We start from the raw sequence: 21,612 nt of genomic DNA on the forward strand, positions 1-21,612 counted from the left end.
GACGGTGAACGGTAAAAAAAGAAAGGAATAACTGAGAGGAAGAGAGAATTGAATGATGAGGAGAGAGAAAATAAATGAAATTATGATTTGTATGCTGTTAGGGTTTAATATATAGAGTCCGTATAAAAGTTATAATTCAATCCGCACATGGTAGTTTAGAAAATCCAAACCTGCACCCGTATAAAAGTTATAAAGTGGGCAATGTAGGTTATTTGTGTAAAAAGCCCATATTTTTTCTATGATAACCAATATGCTAATTACAAATACTAACTAATCTATAACCTTATAACCATTTAACACATTTTAAACTTTCAGTATTAAAATAAAATTGGAGGCAAAAGTTCGGTAACATAAGGGCTAATTAGTGACCCGTATTACATAGATAAGAAGACGATAAACATCATAATAAGTACTTAAATCTTAAACTTATCAAGAGAGAATGTTCATGATTGGACGTGCTTTGCACATAGCCTCTAATGGTTCAACTTTTGGCATAGTGGTTCTTTTACCTTCTAACATGTCAATTTCTTCCTCACACACTCTTTCCCATTTAAAGCATTGAATCAACGAACCCAACGCCAAACCCACCACTCTTTGAGCTAACCCAGCCTCCGGACACGATCTTCTACCCAAACCATATGGCATCAGTCTATATTTGCCAGGTCAGCTTCTCCACTGTCAAATCTCCCAGGTTTAAAACTAGTAGCATCATCCCATAGTGTTGGATTTCTATGGATGGCCTATGCATTAACCAATAGCATTGTGCCACGCGGCACGTCGTATCCTCCAACTCTACAATCATCTGATGACATGTGGGGGACTAAGAGTGGAGCTGCTGGATAGAGCCTTAATGTTTCAGAAATGATGCTTTGAAGATAAGGTAATTTAGAAAAATGAGATTCATCTAGTAAACATTCTTCCCCAACTTGTTTATCTATTTCATCTCTAGCCTTTTTTAATATGGTTGGATGGTTTAGCAGGTTTGACATTGCCCATTCTATTGTTACGGATGTTGTATCAGTTCCGGCAAATATTATAATCTGTACAAATAGTAACTACAATTAGGTATCAAGATAATCTGTTCAAGAAGATATATATTCTTAGTACATAGTAGATAAAACCATAAATATCTATTGTCCTTTTTCTTTGTTTGCCAAGGATCGACATATGGAACTTTAAAGCATTACAAATTAGTTATTGTACTATGTTTTTTAGTATTTCGGGCACATTTCTAATAAAATCTAACTAATTTATGTTTATGTGGCAACTTTTTTGTGCTTAATTTCTTTTTTCATCTTCATATTAGTCACATAAACAAATAAGAAATATTTCAAATATCTCTACCATGTGAATGTTTTTTTTTTTTCAAATTTAAAATTTCAGAATGAAATTTGATTATTGTATACATATACGTTGTCTAGATTTTTAAAAACTTGCCGGAATCATTAAAAGTATAGTACGGTAATTAATTTATAATATTTTGAAATTTAATTTCTAAACTGTAAATAGGAGAAAATATGGTAACTTTCAAAATCAATTATCCAAAAAATATATATGAGAGATTTTTCACCTTTAAAATCTATATAGCCTAAAGTCAAAGCTTATGAATCAACAAAAATTTGACGGAAACATTTTTCATCTGATCGGCCAGAAGTAATTGCAGCAAAGCAGGATTATAAATTAATCAATTAAAGCCATTAATTAGCTGGCGAAAAGAAGGCAAGACATAAAAGCTTGAACTAGGGTTTGCCATCATCTCTAATACACATCCGCTCATTTAACGTTTACGTGGGAATAAATTCAAGAATTTTATAACGTTGAGATTATTTTCCACAGTTTATTTAATTTAAATGAATTTCACAGTTTTTATGAAATTCAATTGAATTTTTATTAGATACGTGTTTAATTTAAATAACTTTTTATAATTTAAATTTGCATTTACACTCGAAATACAATATTTATTTTATTTTATTTTTAAAACTAAATTCATATTTAAAATTTAAAAAACCAAAACCAAATTATATACTAAAATTCATCCAAATAGACTCTAAAATCCAATTTGAATAGCGATAGTTTTTAAATTCGAATTTAGATTTGAGATGAATGATTTGTTTGGATTATAAAATTTATTAAATTTGGATTTGACTAAAATTTAAGCCAATTTTTATACAATCAAATTTACAGATTTGAAAGCATTGTCTATATATTTTAAGTTGTTTTTTTTTTCTTATGAGTACCTCATTATATATATTATTTTAAAATTTAGCTGGTTCAGTTAGTTGTATCAAGAATTGATATATGACCTGGCTCTAGAGAAAAAATTAAAAAAATTTATATATATCAATTTTGACCGGTCTGATCAAAATTATAATAATTATATCAATTTTTGACACATGTTTAAGTTTTAATGTAAACCGAACCGAAATAACAAAGCCAAAAGCTAACTTAAGCATAAATTTGATTTGTTTTAAAAAAATTAAATGTTGAGATGTTAAATTTATTTTCATACAAAAAAAAATAGTTCGAATTTGGTTTTTAAATATACGAAAAAATTTGCTTCATTTCGGTTCAATTTGAAATTATACAATAATTATTTTTTGTTTGGTTCAAAAAAGTTGACTAAGCCGACGAGATAGCTTTGATTTGATAGATTAACTTTTTGAAAAATAAAAAATTTGGTTTGGTTTGATTATGAAAAAAATGAAAATTTCTGATTAGGTTGAATTTGATTTAATAAAACAAATTGTTTTTATTTTTAACATAATCTTATTTTAGTCAAGTTCTAATATAAACTGAATTGAAAATAGCCAAATATTAGATTTTATGTCATCTCTCTAAACTCTCTTTCTTTTAAGAAACCTTAGTCGCAACAAGAATGAGGTGATTTTGGCTATTTTTTGGTTCAGAATCACCTCCTCACCTTCTCGCTTTTCGTTCAAATCTCGTATTTAATTTATTTTGCATTAATAATCACAGATCTGAGATCTGTTGGTATTTTTCTTTCTTCCTTTATGGATGTTATGTCTTCCTTTGTGGAGTTTTGGCTCTTACCCTTTATGGGTTTTACTATTTCCTTGATGGAATTATCAACGGAGTGTAGATCTGAAGTGTTATCAGTAAAAATCTTATTTTTAATATTCTCTCAATCAGACTCATTCAAAGACCAAAGAGTCGATTTATAGTTTAAAATAACCTTCGAGTGGAACGACCGGATCGCCGAGTTGCATATTCAAAGAGCTCCGTCAATGCGATTGAAGAAATTATATATGATTTTCTGTTATTTTATTGAAATTCTATTATTATACTTCTTGAATGTATTGATTTATTTAATATTTAATCAAGTTGTATTTTTATTTCTCTATTAATGAAAGTTTCATTATTCTCAAAAAAAGAAAATTGAAAATAGCCGGATAAAAAACTAACCCAATCGATTGATTTAGTTTGGTTTAAAACATTTAATTCTTTAAAATGTTAATTCATTTCGATTTTGAAAAAAAATATTACTTCGATTGGATTCAATTCTAAAACAAATACAAAAATTTGGTAAGCTTCATGGTAATTATATTTAAAATCAAAATTTTTATAAAATAAAATGAAATTTTTTAATTTATATTTTGAATTTTGAATTAATTTTGAATTAAATTTTATAGAAGATTTCATATTTCTTTTGGTTATCCAAATAATAAATTTGATGATTTTAAATGTAAGTCAATTTTTCTCAAATTTTGCAATTCATATAAATTGACTGACGTCAATTTTAAAATTATTTTTATAAGTTTTCAATAGCAAAACTAATTTTGCTGTAATTTTGTTTTTGATAAAAGGAGGAGAGCTTGTGAGAGAAATTGACCACACAACCTAATTAAATGTTGTCCAGCATTTATTTCATTTGCGTTATAACTCATTGATAATATTTACCCATTAAAATATTTTTTGTAGTGATTACAGATATTTTGGAACCTTTTCTTTTACAAAAATATAAATAAAATTATATAAAATTTAAATAAAATGGGTAATCTATAAGATCATTATATATTACTTTGTTACAAAAAAGTTACTGAACTTAGCATTTTGATTATAATGAGAGGTTACCCGTATAAAACTCACAGTTTTCACACTTTAAACACACTGTTTTTGCTTACGAGGTAAGCCATAATTTCAAAAAGGTTTAATCCACTGACCATTTTGTAATTCACGATAAGTTTAGTAATCATTTTATATCAAAATTGAACTGAATCCGCCCTAATAACCTCCACTTGCAACAAAAGATATATCTTAGTGACCTTTTGATAACAAAATGAAACATAGTGATATTTCTATAACTGCTGGTAATCCAGTGAGTCAGAATGTTTAATATTCATAAAGTGGCAGAGTACGTAAACTAACCTGAATCAGCCCTTTAATAATTTCATCAGTATAATACTCAGGTTCTGTTTCTTGCAAAGAAAGAAGATGATCAATCATAGTATTATTCATACTCTCTGAATTCACTTTCTTTCTTCTATGTTCATCAATCAGTCCTTGAAAGAAGTCATCATTCCTTTTAGCAAATCTAATCAAAGTCCTTTTGAACTTACCACCATCCAACCAATTCAAAATTGGCAAAAAATCTCCTGGATTTGTTACTCCTCCATACGACGCAGTTTCCTTTAATATCTGCGTAAACTGTCTCGCCTCTTCTTCGTCACTCACATCATCTCCATAATATCTCTTCCCTGCAATCATTCCTATTGTTATGTTAAATGCTAGCTCTCGAAACTTTGATGTTAGCTCTACCTTGGAAAAACCCTGGAGTGAGTTACGAGTTAGGTTAACCATTAGTCTCTTAATTTCGTCTTTTCGAATGCTTGCGAGTTTATAAAGACGATGAGTGAAGAACATTTCGATAGTGCAGATGCGACGGAGGTTGCACCAGTGGTCACCGTAGGGTGCTTGAACTACAGTAGTATAGTTATAAGATATGTATTTGCCAAAAAGGAACCTCGAACGATTAGCGAAAATGATGTCGTTTCTTGTGAAGCATTCTTCTGCTGCAGAGGATGACGAAACTACAACTACGGGAAGAGAACCTAACCGGAGGAAGATGATCGGGCCGTGTTTATGGAAAAGGTGGTAAAGAGTTCTATGCATCGGAGGTTTATACGGCGTAATTTTGATTGGTAGAAGTTTAAAGTTAGAAAGAGTAGAACTAGAATAGAAAGGAAAACGTACAACATTTTCTTGATTATTATTGATTTATTAGTGATGGGGTGGATAGATGAGGAATATAGAGTTTATATAGATATAGAGTTTAAAATTATTTTTACAATGTTATTTAATTTTTTCCATAAGTGTTTTTCGTTTTTATATAAAAGAAGAATTATTAATTAGAATATGAATATAAATGTAATAAAACTTTGATATTAATTAATAATTTTACAAGTTCAATATGTTCATCAATCATTATATTATATCTGCTCCTAAATATATAAATTCAAAATCAAGATCTTTAATATTTTTATAAGGCTTAATCACCCAAAAAAACCCCACCTTTTAGCCCCTTTTTAAATGCACCCTGATGTTGCAATTTTGCCAGCTGCACCCTAATTCGCACCTTTAGTTTTCAATTCCACCCTAAAGTACTAAATTAATCTCTTCTCCATTTGGAAAAGGTTAAAATAAGTCATCCATTTTTAACTTTTTGTGTGAAAAACAGTTCAAACGAGTACTTTATAAGGGTTTTTATGAATTTTTCCCGAGTGAAAAAGAGTCCAATTCGATTTTGAGGGTGAAATTGAAACCCAAAGGTGCGAATTAGGGTGCACCTGACAAAATTGCAACGTCAGAATGCAATTAAAAAGGGGCTAAAAGGTAGGGTTTTTTTTTTTTTATGATTAAGCCTTTATATATTGATTTACTTTTTTTTAAGATATGCATATATATAAAATGCACAACTAGGATAAAATTAATGTATTATTTATCTATGAAAGTTATTCATAAATTTATGAAATATACGTATTTTCTCAACTTAATCATAAACTTTAAAAAGTGTCAATAAATATTGACGATAGGAGTGTTTATCTCATATAATCATTATGTCATGTTTTTTTACAAGAAGCTAATAGTGAATATTTTAATTTTTTTTATCAAAAAACATTTCATATAGCTACCGCATTATTAGTTGTTGCACGATAGACATAGCCCAACAGCTGTATGTATAATTTTTCCTCCGGTAAATACTCATTTAACAAATCTAATGTGGTGTTCCTTTTTGGCTTAATGGAAAAAAAACTCAAACCTTTTTAACTTGTTGCAATTTAAACCAAACCTTTTAATTTTTGTAATAATAGTCAAATTGCATTTTTTTTATTATAATAGTCAAATTGTATTTTTTATGTGAAATTTTTTGAGTTTCTTTTGTCACTTTTTGTGACTTTTAGTATATTATTATACAATAAAAATAATAATGGTCTAATATTTTAATTGAAAACAACAAGTCCGACCATCAATTTGGCTATTATTACAACAACAAAATGCAATTTAGTTAGTATTTGAAAAATTTAAAGGTTTGATTTAAATTATAACAAGTCGTAAAGATTTGATTTTTTTTTTATCTTAAGCCTTCCTTTTTTATGACTAAATGTCTACGTGCCATCACATTAAGGACTTATGTGATATATAATTCTAACTTACTAAAAAAGGTAATAAAAAGTGTTGTCTTATTATATGTTTTTTTTGTTATATGCTTAATCTAGGCTAATAATCACCCATGGCCCCTCAATTTTTGGGGGACGGGCGCTAAACCCCCCGATGTTTAAAAACGGGCGCTAAACCCCCTAATCTTTGTGTCGGCGCTCACCATGGCCCTTTTGGACGAAAATACCCTTCGTGCCGTCTTTTATTTGGCGGCTGTCTTTAAAAAAAAAATTGACTGACACCATGTGTCAGTTGACACGTCATCAATAGACAAAAAAAAAATACCCAAAACACCCCTAAATATAATATCTGATAAAAAAAAAACTCAACCCAAAATCCAACCACCTGTTCTAACCCAAACCACCCCAACCCAACCACCTCCGCCACATCACTGCCGGAAAATTTTCCGGTCATCTTCTCCAAGTGAAAGATGACCGGAAAAAATTTTCCGGTCATCCGGGAACAGATCCAGGCAAGGATCTGTTCCAAGAACAGCAACAAGGATCTGTTATTGGAACAGATCCCCGACTGGGATCTGTTAACAGATCCGGCAAGGATCTGTTCCAAGAACAGATCCTTGCTTAGGGATGACCGGAAATTTTTTCCGGTCATCTTCCGCTTGGAGAAGATGATCGGAAAATTTTTCCGGTCATCTTCCGCTCGGAGAAGATGACCGAAAAAAATTTCCGGCAGTGGTAGGGTGGCGGCGGTGGTTAGGTGGGAGTGCTGGTTGGGTTGGTTGTTGTGGTTAATCAAATGGTTAGATTAGATTGGGTTGGTTTGTTTCTTTTTTGTCTTTTTCTAAATTAAAGTAAGGGTATTTTGGGTGTTTGAAATTTTTAAAGTATATTTCTGACGTGTCAGATGATATGGCAGTGTCAGTTTTTTTTAAGACTGAGAATTGACTGAAAAAACAGCGCCAGGGGTATTTTCGTCATATTTGGAGCTTAGGGGGTTTTGTGAGCGCCGACACAAAACTTAGGGGGTTTAGCGCCCGTTTTTAAACATCAGGGGGTTTAGCGCCCGTACCCCTAAAGTTGAGGGTCCATGGGTGATTATTAGCCCTTAATCTATCTTCAGGTTTTGTATTTTTGTACTTTTCTTTTACTTTTTTTTTTTTTTAGAATTCCTCAAACTTCATTAATCAAATATGAAAAAGTTACATTTGTAAGAAATTCGGGGAAATTCAAAAATTAAAATCGATGACCTGACATGGAACAGACATATGCTGTCTGATTTGCAGATTCACTTACGAAAATAAAAAATAAATTATCTAACTGTTTCGATAATAAAGTGCCGTCTTCACTCAATCTTCACCATCACCTGCAAACTGATTTATGAAATCAGAATTTACAGCTGTGACATCGCATACAACCAACACATGAACACCCTTCGTAAAAAAGGGACAACAACCTTTTACATAAAAAGGACAACAAACCCTTCATATGGAAAGGACAAAATAAAATTTCCAAAACAAAATACAATACTAAAACAATAAAGAAAGTATTATAGCCCATGAACGATTTCATCTTTGTTGTTGAAAGATTTCCAATCTATCTTCGATTTTTGATTTATGAAAATTTGAATTGGATTTGCGCTTCGTCGATAAATGTTAATCCCTCAAAAAAATGAATTTTTTTTGGCTATTTATTATACTATATGAAATTAAAATAACATAAAAGAAAAGATGGCTACCGTCAACGGCGTTACCTAAACCATTGACGGCAGCCGAAGAAGAATCGAATAAAGAACTATAGACGACTAGGGTTTTTTCAGAAGAAAAAAAAAGGAGAGAAGAGAGGTTAGGGTTTGCGGTGGTTACTTTTCTTTTACTTAATCTCTAGTCTATTTTACTTTTTTAGTTTTTTTTAGGGAAATTTTACTTTTTTAGTTAGTTCTTATACTTTTCACTTTTTATTTACTTGATCTCTTTACAATTAAACTTTGCAGTGATTTGGTCCTTTAAAAGTGGATTAGGGATGAAATAAAACACAAAATGAAAGTTTAAAAAGATTAAGTAAATACTTTCTTTTATCTGTACATGAACTAAATAAAAAAAACAGAAGTATAAAAACTAAGAAAATTAAAAAAAAGTAAAGGAAATAACTAAAGTAAAAAAATATTTAGGGATCAAGTAATAAAAAAAATTAAAAATACAGAAACCTAAGGATAAGTTATACTTTTGTTATATCCAATACTTTATAGTATATTTAAAAAATTAAGTTAAACTGAAAAAAGCTTATATGTGGAATGTTTTAGTTAAAATAAAACATTTAAAATAACATCTATATATATATAGTATAAAAGTGAACCGTTTGGGTTCACTTACTGTTTTGCCCTTCACTGTTTCATTAACATCAGAAATACCAATGAATCAATATGCCTTTCTTTGCCCTTTTTTGTAAATTGATATCATATCTGATATAAGAGGGCATGTTTTATCTATTAATTTACACAAAAACCAATCCAAAATTGATAATTTTTTATTTTGTCATTTTAGTATGGTCACTGTTTTTCAAATGCCCTTCTTTTTTACTTTAATTACAAGACAAATTTCAATAAATCTAGATCTTTTAGTGTCTCTTTTAGTAAAATCTCACTAATATTGTTATAAAATGCCATGTTTGGCTTTTAATTTACAAAACAGTCAAAGATTCTGTAGGTTCAATGTCCATCCATAAAAATCTTATGAATTCATAAAACTTTTTTTAATATAGATTTTATTCATAACAAAATGGTGATTTACAAAAAAAAAACTATCTTTATTGATTTAAAGGATAAAATAATAAATATAGCTCACGTAACTTTTAAATTTTTGTAAATTTATTTTAGAAATTTTTTTAGTTTATTTTAATTTATATGAAATAAGTTTTTTATTTATAAATTTAGTATGTAACTATAAAAAATTATATTAAAATTCACTTAAAAATAAAAAAAATACTCGCTCCGTCTCATTTTAGAAGTCTCATCTGTTTTTACAAAAATATTAAAAATTATCTTTATCTTTTCATATTTTGACTCTATTAATGATAGTGAAATTTTCTCTAGAGTTATTTTAAAATGACTAAAACAACGATGAAAGGAGAAATTCAACAAAAAAATATTTCAAAAATAAAAATGAAATTTTTTAAATAAAACATTCCAAAATAAAATATGAGACTTTTTAAATAAGACAGAAGGAGTGCATAATTGAATATGGCAGTTTTTTTTTTGAAACTAAAAAAAAAATTGTATTTATATTTATATATTAAAATAGTTATTTTTATTATAAAAATTTGTAGTGACTAGAATATTAATTATTTGGATCATTTATCAAAATTCAAACAAATGCAATTTTATTTCTTTAAATGTCTAATTAGATACTAATTTATTCACATGATTACCACTAGTTATTTTAAAATAATTGTGCATCTATATATTTAGCTTAGCCTTTGTACTGAAGTCAAGCTTTATTCTTTTTGATAATATTGTTAATAAATTATTTTTAGATGTGAACATGTAATTAAATGAATCATATATCATTTTTAAAAAATTAGCTATTCTTTTAATAATTGTATAATCTAACTAGCTATTATCTATATTTGCATATTTATATTTTGGTAGTTAATCCCTCTCTAATACTGACTCTCAAAGACTGTAAAATTAATAATAATTTATTTTGATGGATCATGGTTGTTTTTATAAAAATAAAAATTATATTAGTATTATTACTAAAACAAACTAATTGTGTTATTATTATTTATAATGTTTTTAAATTTTTACACTAGACATTTATGTTTAAATTTAAATTTGAATTTAAATTTAACTTGATTAGTCCTGAAGCAAAGCAAAAGTTTTTCTACTAGTTTATCTATAAAATTGGGACATAAATGGTGAATGGTATCGATGTTGATAACCATATTCTTTGAATATATTAAATTTATTATTTCTTCCATTCTAATTTACGTGTCAATTTTGTATTTTTACATATATTAATATCGCTTTACATGTTTCACACGTGACTCGTAGTATGACTCGTTAAACAATGATAATTATATTTATTGTAAATCAATTTAAATTCATATTTAATTAATAATTATTTCTACAATTTATAAATTATATTTAAGTATAAAATATCAAATAATAATTAAAATAGTAGTTTATTGGTAGTAGTTTATCTTAATTAGAATTATAGATAATTAAATATTTAATTTAGTTTATTTTAATTAATACTATGTATATTTTTTAAAAAATAATATTATAAGTAGTTTAATTTAATTAGAACTCTAACTCTAATAATTATATTAATAACTTTTTAATTAATAATATATTTTATAAAATATTAATGAAATTAATGTAGTCTCTCCCCTTATATGTACTTTTATTTATAATATATAGATTAAGAATATATCAAAAATATTATAAAAAGAATTTTATTTTGAAAATATAATACATACATCATTAACTTTACTCATTAAGTTATATATATTAAATTTATTAAAATAAAAGTTAAAAAGAAAATAAGTGATAATAATAAAAAAGTAATATAATGGGACATTTTATTAGCTTTTATATCACACCGAACCATCCCGATCAAATTAAAGTATATAGCCATTAACCAGTAAAGTCTATGGAGTCATTAACGAGTTGATTGTTATCGGACTGGGTTTTATTAAAACAAATGTCCTTGTAGGGCTGGGTTATTTAAAATAAATGTCCTTATAGGGCTAGGTCTTTTTTAAAATAGAAATCTTTAAACAAAAGAAAATTTAGCAAAATACCAAAAAAAAACTAAAAAAATTTTGTAAAATTTAACTCATAAACTGAAAGTTTACAAACGTACCTAAAAAATTTAATTTTTTTTACTCCGCAGTTTCAAACAGTTGCAAACAGTTTCAAAAAACACAATTTGAAATCGTTTTATAAAACTCTTCGCATACAATTTAAATTAGAGTTTCAAACGGTTTCAAAAAAAAAATGGGAAAAGGGTCATCTATGCCCCTAAGGTTTGTCTACAAGATCAAATGAGCCCTTAACGTCCGGAAAGGTTCAAATATGCCCCCAACGTTTTAAAAAGTGAACAACAAAACCCTAATTGTGACTTATAAGTGAGACGTTGGGGGCATGGTTGTCAAAATTAGGGGCCTGGTTGTTCAATTTTTAAGACGTTAGGGGCATATTTGAACCTTTCCGAATGTTGAGGGCTTACTTGATCCTCGAGTCAAACGTTAGGGGCATAAATGACCCTTTTCCCAAAAAAAATTAACTGTTTTATAAACCGTTTCAAAAGCAGTTTATAATAGGGTTTCAAACGGTTTATAACGGTTATTAAAAAATAATTTGAAAACAGTTTCCAAAAACAGTTTCAAATAGAGTTTCAAACGGTTTCTAAAAATAGTTTCAAACAGTTTACAGAGTATTTTTACAAATTTTTAGAGTAAAAAAATAAATTTTTGGAAAAAAAGATAAAAAAATAATTTTTCAAAAACGGAGTATTTTTTACAAAAATTTTTAAAAAACAAAGCATTTTCTGCAATTTCCCTTAAACAAAATACCTACAAAACATCTAAATATTATTAAAAATATCCATTGACTAAAATTATTATAAAAATACGGTTTGATCAAAAACATTTGCAAAAATATTGTTTTCATTTGTAAAAATACGGTTTATATTTACTAACGCTTTATGAAACATTTGTTTTACAATCGATTTATTTAAAAAGTCAATTTTCTAGTTTGTATATTTAAAGTATAAAATATTAAATAAAATATTACTTATTTTACTATTAGTTTACTAACTCCAAGAAAAAAAATTCATGTTGCATTCTTTTTCTTTCTTTGTGTTTATCTTTACTTCTATTTTTTTGTTTGTGGAGGTATTACTATCTATCCCATGATGGCCGTGTTATACAATTTTTTTCTCTTTGTTTATCCAATACTTCTTGGGTTTTGTGTGCTTGCCATTATTGATTTTTTAATTTTCGACAGTTAAATACCCATATCACCCTGTATTACGTATTTTCTAACATGTTGCGGCAAACGGTGTCCTTTTTTTGCCTTTTTCGTCTTATTGCGTGTGTTTTATTGTTAATATATATTTTATTTTTTACTTCATCTTTTAGTTTTCTCTGCTTGCTTTCTCTCCTTTTTTCCCTTATAGATAGGTCTCCTTCCTCTCATTTTTTTTCTTTATTTCTTTTAGCTTTTTGTCAAAGATTTGCCTGCAGTTGTTTTTTTTTAACATCGGCCCTTTCTTTCTTCAAAGTTCTCTTACATGAAATGGAAAAAAATGTTATGGCTGCAGGCTCGGCTAAGTGATGACGATGTCGTCGTCACAAGCTTTCCCTTGTTAGATCGCCCCTCGACGCCCTTCGTGTCTTTTTTGTCATGCTAAAATGGTAGGTGGTGGGTGGTAGTGTGGCTCTAAAAAGGCCCTTTTATAACCTTCTAGCCAAATTAGGCAATGCCCTAGCTAAATCTCAAAAGTTCCATTGAGTTTACAAAGCATCCAAGAGTATTTTTGTAAAGTTTGAGCCATTTTTCTTAATCACTCAGCATAAAGCCAAACGAGATTTAAAACACTCAGTTACATAAGCCCAAGATAATAAGAGAACACCCAAATACTTAATAAGAAAGGAGTCAATTTTACACCCAACTATATGAACAGCTACCATTACAACATTAATTTTCATAATAGAGTTTTTATGAAAATTAATGGTCAACCCAAAAACTAGCTCAAAGCACCGAAGCATTGTTAGACTCATTCGATCCGGCTAATTCTAATCATATTTTCGACTGCATGCGCATCAAAGAGACTCGATCCAGGTACAGCGAAACCATCAGGAAAGTAACATATATGATGCGAATAATAGGAGGAGAACACTATGTCCCAATAATACAAATGTTTGTAATACAATTATTTTCTATGATAACCAATATGCAAATTACAAACACTAACTAATCTATAACCTTATAATCATTTAATACATTTTAAACTTTCAGTATTAAATGAAATCGAAGGCAAAAGTTTGGTAATATAAAGGCTAGTTTACATTGATAAGCAGACAATAAACATCATAATAAGTACTTAAATCTTAAACTTGTCAAGAGAGAATTATGTTCATGATTGGACGTGCTTTGCACATAGCCTCTAATGGTTTAACTTTTGGCATAGTAATTCCTTTACCTTCTAACATGTCAATTTTTTCCTTACTCACTCTTTTCCATTCAAAGCATTGAATCAACGAACCCAAACCCAAACCCACCACTCTTTGAGCTAACCCAGCCCCTGGACATGACCTTCTACCCAAACCATATGGCATCAGTCTATTTTCCAGGTCAGCTTCTCCACTATCAAATCTCTCAGGTTTGAAACTAGTAGCATCATCCCATAGTGTTGGATCTCTATGGATAGCCCATGCATTAACCAATAGCATTGTGCCACGCGGTACGTCGTATCCTCCAACTTTGCAATCATCTGATGACATGTGGGGGACTAAGAGTGGAGCTGTTGGATAGAGCCTTAGGGTTTCAGAAATGATGTTTTGAAGATAAGGTAATTTAGGAAGATGAGATTCATCTAGTAAGCATTCTTTCCCAACATATTTATCTATTTCATCTCTAGCCTTTTTTAATATGGTTGGATGGTTTAGCAGGTTTGACATTGCCCACTCCATTGTTACTGCTGTTGTATCAGTTCCTGCAAATATTATGATCTGTATACAAGAAGATAGTAACTACAATTAGGTATCAAGAGGACTTTGAGAATTCTTCTTTCTAATTAAAGAAAATTAAAATCCTTTTAGTACATAGTAGATAAAAGGTTAAACTTTCAAAAAATACCAAATTTTTGCGATTTTTGTCAAATATGAACAAACTTTTTAAAATTTGCAAACATAATTCATTTTGGCAAATTATGTTCTTTTTATAGTCAAATTCGAATCAAACCGATTTTATTGTCAACATGACAACCACGTATATAAGATTATATAAGATTTAGTCTAAATAATATATTAAACTTTTACGTGTTGTGTTATAGTAAAAGGTTTAATAACAAGAAAAAATCAAATCGATTTAAAAATGACTACAAAATATGAAAAACAGGTTATATTTACAATTTTAAAAGATTTGGTCACAATTGGAAAAAAATCGCAAGAGTTTAGTATTTTTTAAAAATTTGGCCTAGATAAAACTATTAATATCTATTGTCCTTTTTCTTTGTTTGCTAAGGGTGTACGCATCAAACTTTAAAGCATTACAAATTGGTTATTGTACTATGCATTTAGTAATTCCGGCATATTCCTAATAGAATCTGATTAATTTATGTTTATGTGGCAACTTGTTTTTGCTTAATTTTTTTTTTTCATCTTCATATTTGTCACATAAACAAATAAGAGACATTTCAAACTTCTCTACCATATGACTTTTTTCATTTTCTGAAATTTAAAATTTAAGAGTGAAATTCAGTTGTTGTATATGTATAAATTGTCTAGATTTTTAAAAACTCGCCGGAATCATTAAAAGTATTGTACGGTAATTAATTTATAATATTTTAAAACCTCTATTATAGCTAGCCTAAAGTCAGTAAACCTTTAAAACCTCTATAGCTAGCCTAAAGTCAAAGCTGATGAATCAGCAAAAATTTGACGGAAACATTTTCATCTGATCGGCTAGAAGTAATTGCAGCAAAGCAGGATTATAAATTAATTAATTAGCTGGCGAAAAGAAGGCATGACATAAACGTTTAAAAACTCATTTCACATATTGAGTCCTTGTGAATGCAGAAAATTCTCACTGGAAGACTCACTCACCATGCCAGATGCGCGACGCGGGTCGGATCCGGATTAGTCAAGGCAAAGCCTTGAAAACCGGATGGGCTTACCAAAAAAAAAAAAAACTCATCTCACATATAAATTACAAATTAGGGTTTGCCATCATCTCTAATACACATCTGCTCATTTAATGTTTACGTGGGAATAAATTCAAGAAGTTGATGACGTTGAGGTTATTTTTCATCTAAAAAAAGCCTAATTATTTAAAACTGATCCACATTAATTTTTTTTTATACTCTGATGTACGAAAAAAATTAATCTTATTTTTAAAAAAAATTATATTTCAATTCAAAAAAATCTTTATTTTTACCCATATTCTAATTAGCTGTTAATATTATTAATTATACAAAAATATTTTTTAAAAAATAAAATAAAAAATAATAATAATTTTTTTTATTTAAAGTTATATTAATTATCAATAATTTTTTATAATTAAAGACCGTAAAAAAATATACAAAAAAGTGAAAAAATTAATTTCGAGGACGCAGTAGAAGGAGCAGCTTGCTCCTTCTCATCGGAGAAGTAACTGCTGCTCCTTCTCCGATCTGAGAAGGCGCAGCAGCAGCTCCTTCGTTGTGGCGGAGTGGATTGTCGGAAATAATTTATTAATTTTTTTAAAAAAAATAAAATTAATTAATTACTGGATTTATTTGAACATTTTTAAAGTTGGAAGACTTGTTTATATTTTTCAAATAAAAAAATATAATATAACCCTTATATTTAGTTGTTTTGAATGTTTTCATTCTTAAATTAATTAAATCGTCAATTATATCTTTGCCTGGGATAAAGGTGAAACCTAAAAACCCAAAAAGGGGTACAACTATTTTTTTTTTATATCAGGGTATAAATGAAAAACAAAATCATCGTGGTTGGTTTTTAAATAATTAGGCCCCTAAAAAATTATTAAGAGTTTGTTTGATTTAAATGAATTTCATAATTTTTGTGAAATTCGATCGAAATTAATATTCATTTAGAAATACAATATTAATTTTATTTGAAATTAACTTTATATTTAAAATTTCAAAAACCAAACATAAAAATTTATTTTCAAATAATTTTTAAATAAAATTCATTTTGAAATTAAATAATATGAAATAAATTATACACTAAAATTGATCCAAATAGGTTCTAAAACCCAATTTGAATAGCTATAGTTTTAAATTTGAATTTAGATTTGAGGTGAATGATTTGTTTGGATTATAAAATTTAATAAATTTGGGTTTGACTAAAATCCAAGCCAATTTTTATACAATCAAATTTACAGCATTTCTACAGTCTATATTTTCAGTTGTTTTTTTTCTTATGAGTACCTCATTATATATACTGTTTTAAAATTTATCCGGTTCAATTAGTTGTATCAAAAATCAATATATGACCTGGCTCTAGAAAAAAAATTAAAAATTTCAATAATTTTAATTTTGACCGGTCTGATCAAAATTTCAATAATTATATCAATATTTGACATATGTTTAAATTTTAATATAAACCGAACCAAAATAACAAATCTAAAAACTAATTGAAGCAAATAATTTGATTTGGTTTAAAAAATTAAATGTCGAGAACTTTCATTCATTTCATACAAAAAAAAATAATAATTCGAATTTGGTTTTTAAATATACAAAAAAGATTGCTTCATTTTGGTTCAATTTGATATATACGTAATTAGTTTTTTTGTTTGAATCGAAAAAATTGACTGAGCTAACGAGATCGTCTTGATTTGAAAGATTAACTTTTTGAAAAATAAAAAATTTGGTTTGGTTCGATTTTGAAAAAATTGAAAATTTCTGATGGGGTTTGATTTGAATTAATAAAAAAATTGTTTTTTCTAACATAATACAATTTTAGTCAAGTTCTAATGTAAAACGAATTGAAAATAGCCGGATAAAAAAACTAACCTAATCGATTGATTCAGTTTGGTTAAAAAATTTAATTCTTTAAAATTTTAATTCTTTTCAATTTTGAAAGAAATAAAAAAATCAATTCAATTGGATTCAATTCTAAAAAAATATAAATACTTGGTACGCTTCATGGTAATTATATTTAAAATCTGTTATATAAAACAAAATGAAAATTTTTAATTTATATTTTGAATTAATTTTTAATTAAATTTTATAAAAGATTTCTGATTTCTTTCAGTTGTCCAAATAATAAATTTCAAATTCATGATTTAAACTAATGACGTCAATTTTTAAAATTATTTTTGTACAATATTTTTCAACAGCAAAATTAATTTTGTTGTAATTTTGTTTTTTATAATTGGAGGAAAGAGAGAGCTTGTGAGAGAAATTGAACTCACAACCTAATAAAATGTTACCCAACATTCATTTTGTTTGAATTGTAACTCATTGGTAATATTTACCATTAAAATATTTTTTGTAGCAATTAAGGATATTTTGGTACCTATTTTCTTTTTACAAGAATATAAATAAAATTACATAAAATTTAAATAAAGTGGTGGATATTAAATACCTTGGATTAGTAGGTTAGTCTATAGTTATAGAAAGGTCACTATATATCATTTTGTTACAAAAATATTACTGAACTTAGCATTTGGATTATAACGGGAGGTTACCCGTATAAAATTTACCGTTTTCATACTTCAAACACACTATTTTTGCTTACGTGGAAAGCCGTAATTCCCAGAAGATTATAACCCACTGACCTTTTTGTAATTCACGATAAATTTAGTAACTATTTTATATTAAAATTTAACTGAATCCGCCGCAATAACCTCCACTTATAACAAAAGATATATCTCAGTGACCATTTTATAACAAAATGAAACATAGTGATTTTTCTGTAAGTACCGATAACCCAGTGAGTTAGAATGTTTAATATCAGTAAAGTGGTAGAGTACGTGAACTAACCTGAATCAGCCCTTTAAGAATCTCATCAGTATAATACTCAGGTTCTGTTTCTTGCAAAGAAAGAAGATGATCAATCATTGTATTCATACTCTCTAAATTCACCTTCTTCCTTCTATGTTCATCAAGCAGTCCTTGAAAGAAGTCATCATTCCTTTTAGCAAATCTAATCAAAGTCCTTTTGAACTTACCACCATCCAACCAATTCAAAATTGGCAAAAAATCTCCTGGATTTGTTACTCCTCCATACGACGCAGTTTCCTTTAATATCTGCCGAAACTGCTCGGCCTCTTCTTTGTCACTCACGTCGTCTCCGTAATATCTCTTCCCTGCAATCATTCTTATAATTATGTTAAATGTTAGCTCTTGAAACTTTGATTTCAGCTCTACTTTGGAAAAATGTTGGAGCGAGTTACGAGTTAGGTTGACCATTAGTCTCTTGATTTCGTCTTTTCGCATGCTTTCGAATTTATTAAGACGATGGGTGGAGAAAAGTTCTATAGCGCTAATGCGACGAAGGTTGCGCCAGTGGTCGCCGAAGGGTGCATGGATTATTGTAGTATAGTTATAAGATATGTATTTGCCAAAAAGGAACCTCGGACGATTAGCGAAAATGATGTCGTTTCTTGTGAAGCATTCTTCTGCTGCGGAGGATGACGAAACTACTACTACGGAAAGAGAACCTAAGCGGAGGAAGATGATCGGGCCGTGTTTATGGAAAAGGTGGTAGAGAGTTCTATGCATTGGAGGTTTTAGGAGATGGAGATGGCCGATGACGGGGAAGGCAAAAGGGCTAGGAGGAAGGTTTATACGGCGTAATTTTGATTGGTAAAAGTTTAAAGCTAGAAAGAGTAGAAGAACTAGAATAGAAAGGAAAACGTACAACATTTTCTTGATTATTATTGATTTATTGGTGATGGAGTGAATGGATGAGGAATATAGAGTTTAAATAGATATAGAGTTTAAAATTATTTTTAAAATTTTATTCAATTTCTACCACAAGTGCTCTTCTCCCTTATAAAAATAATTATTAATTAAAATGTCAATATAATTGTAATAAAATTTTGATACTAATTAATAACTTTACAAGTTTAAATTGTTCATCGATTATTATATAATATCTGCTCCTAGATATATAACTCAAAATCAAGATCTTTGATATTTACATAATGATTTACTTTTTTTAAATCATCCACATATATAAAATGCACAAATGAATGTATTGTTTATCTATTAAAGTTATTCATAAATTCATGAAATCTACGTGATTTTTTAATTTAATCATGAACTTTAAAAATATCAATAATTAATGGCGATAGGAGTGTTTATCTCATACAACCATTATGTCATATTATTTTTAAAAAAGCCAATAGTTAATTTTTAATTATTTTTTTATTATAAATTATTTTATATAGCTAACGCATTATTGGTTTGTTGCACGAATGACATAGCGCAACGGATGTATGTATAATTTTCCCCCGTTAAATGCTCAGTTAACAAATCTAATGTGGCGCTCCTTTTCTATGACTAAATGTCTATGTGCCATCAAATTAAGAACTTATGTGATATATGATTCTAACTTAATAAAAGAATAATAAAAAGAGTTATCTTGTTTTAGGGTTTTTTTTGTTATTATAGGCTTAATCCAGTTTCAGATTTTTGTACTTTATACTTTTTCTTTACTTAGTATCCGGTCTATTTTATTTTTTTAGTTAGTTTTATACTTTTTATTTTTTTGTTTATTTAATCCCTTTATAATTAAATTTTAAAGTTATTTAGTCCTTTAAGAATAGATTAGGGACGAAATAAAACAAAAAATGAAAGTTTGAAAAAAATTGAATAGATAATTCTTTTTAATTTATACATGGACTAAGTAAAAAAATCAGAAGTATAAGGACTAAGAAAATAAAAAGAAAAAAATAAAGGAAAGTGTACTCCTTAATTTTATTTTTTTGATGAATACTCCTTGATTTTTAGTAAAGGCGGATTTTGCCAATAACCTTTTTTTTCAAAAAAGTCAAAGAACTAAAAAAAAAAATATAAAGGGATCAAATAATAAAAAAATTAAAAATACAGAAACCTAAGGATAGGTTATGCCTTTATGTTTTATATAAGGGAATTTTTTAGTTAAAATAAACCATTTAAATAACATTTATTTATAAAATTGGGACGTAAATGGTTGAATGGTACTGATGTTGATAATCATAATCTTTGAATATATTAAATTTATTATTTTTTCTATTCTATTTTATTTCACTTTTTTACTTTTACATATACTAGTGTCGCTTTACGTGTTTCACACGTGACTCGCAGTGTGACTCGTTAAACAATGATAATTATATATACTATAAATTAGGGTAATTAAATTTATATTTAATTAAAAATTATTTTTACAATTTATAAATTGTATTTAAGTATAAAATATCAAATATTAATTAGAATAGTAGTTTATTGGTAGTAGTTTATCTTAATTAGAATTATAAATAATTAATATTTAATATAGTTAATTTTAATTAATATTCTATATAATGTTTTTAAAATAGTAGTATAAGTAGTTTATTTTAAGGTTAATTGCAAATGCATACACGAATTTTACCCTAATTTGCAATTACAACATAAACTTTGAAACTTGGCAATGTCAGTAACCAACTTTCATTTTTTGGCAAATTGATACACCGACCAATCACGCAATGACACGTGACAGTATCTTACAATGTCCACGTTAGTATTTTTCGTGTATGGTGTATCGATTTGCCAAAAGTGTAAAGTTGGTTACTAACATTGCCAAGTTTTAAAGTTTATGTTTTAATTGCAAATTAGGGTAATGTTCGTGTATGAATTTGCAATTAACCCTTTATTTTAATTAGAACTCTAACTCTAATAATGATCTCAATAGTATTTTAATTAATAATTATATTTTAAAAATTATTAATAAAATTAATATAAATATGCATGTCTCTTTTCCTATCCGTATTTTTATTTATAGTATAGATTAGGAATATATACCAAAAATATTATAAAAACATTTTTTTATCTCATTTTTATTTTGAAAATATAATACAAACACCATTAACTTTACTCATTAATTTATATATATATATATATATATATATATATATATATATATATATTAAATTTATTAATATAAAAGTTAAAAAGAAAATACGTGATATAATACAACAGTAATATAATGGGACATAGAAGTATTTATTAGCTTTTATATCATACCTAACTACCCCGAAGAAATTAAAGTATATAGCCAT

At 27.7% G+C, this 21,612-nt stretch overlaps 1 protein-coding gene and 1 pseudogene across 1 annotated transcript; both read right to left on the reverse strand.

Moving 5' to 3' along the window:
• Nucleotides 1-292: 292 nt before the first annotated feature.
• Nucleotides 293-5,243, reverse strand: LOC130014775 (cytochrome P450 81Q32-like; annotated as a pseudogene).
• An 8,438-nt stretch (nt 5,244-13,681) lies between these two features.
• On the reverse strand, nt 13,682-19,374 carry LOC126656067 (cytochrome P450 81Q32-like). The gene is made up of 2 exons (XM_050350533.2): nt 18,353-19,374; nt 13,682-14,369 (listed from the first exon to the last, which is right to left on the reverse strand). The coding sequence occupies exons 1-2, from the start codon at nt 19,235-19,237 to the stop codon at nt 13,758-13,760; spliced, it is 1,497 nt and encodes a 498-aa protein (XP_050206490.1). The 5' UTR covers nt 19,238-19,374; the 3' UTR covers nt 13,682-13,757.
• Between the last annotated feature and the right edge of the window lie 2,238 nt (nt 19,375-21,612).

Source organism: Mercurialis annua, linkage group LG7, assembly GCF_937616625.2.
Source record: "Mercurialis annua linkage group LG7, ddMerAnnu1.2, whole genome shotgun sequence".
In the NCBI taxonomy this organism is placed as follows: Eukaryota; Viridiplantae; Streptophyta; class Magnoliopsida; order Malpighiales; family Euphorbiaceae; genus Mercurialis; species Mercurialis annua.

What these genes read in the sequence shown, in the direction of transcription:
- LOC126656067 (XM_050350533.2), bottom strand. Translation starts at nt 19,237, where the DNA reads ATGTTGTACGTTTTCCTTTCTATTCTAGTTCTTCTACTCTTTCTAGCT. An exon ending in TTCTTAAAGGGCTGATTCAG is followed by an intron (nt 14,370 to 18,352) that starts GTTAGTTCACGT and finishes TCTTGTATACAG; the next exon opens with ATCATAATATTTGCAGGAAC.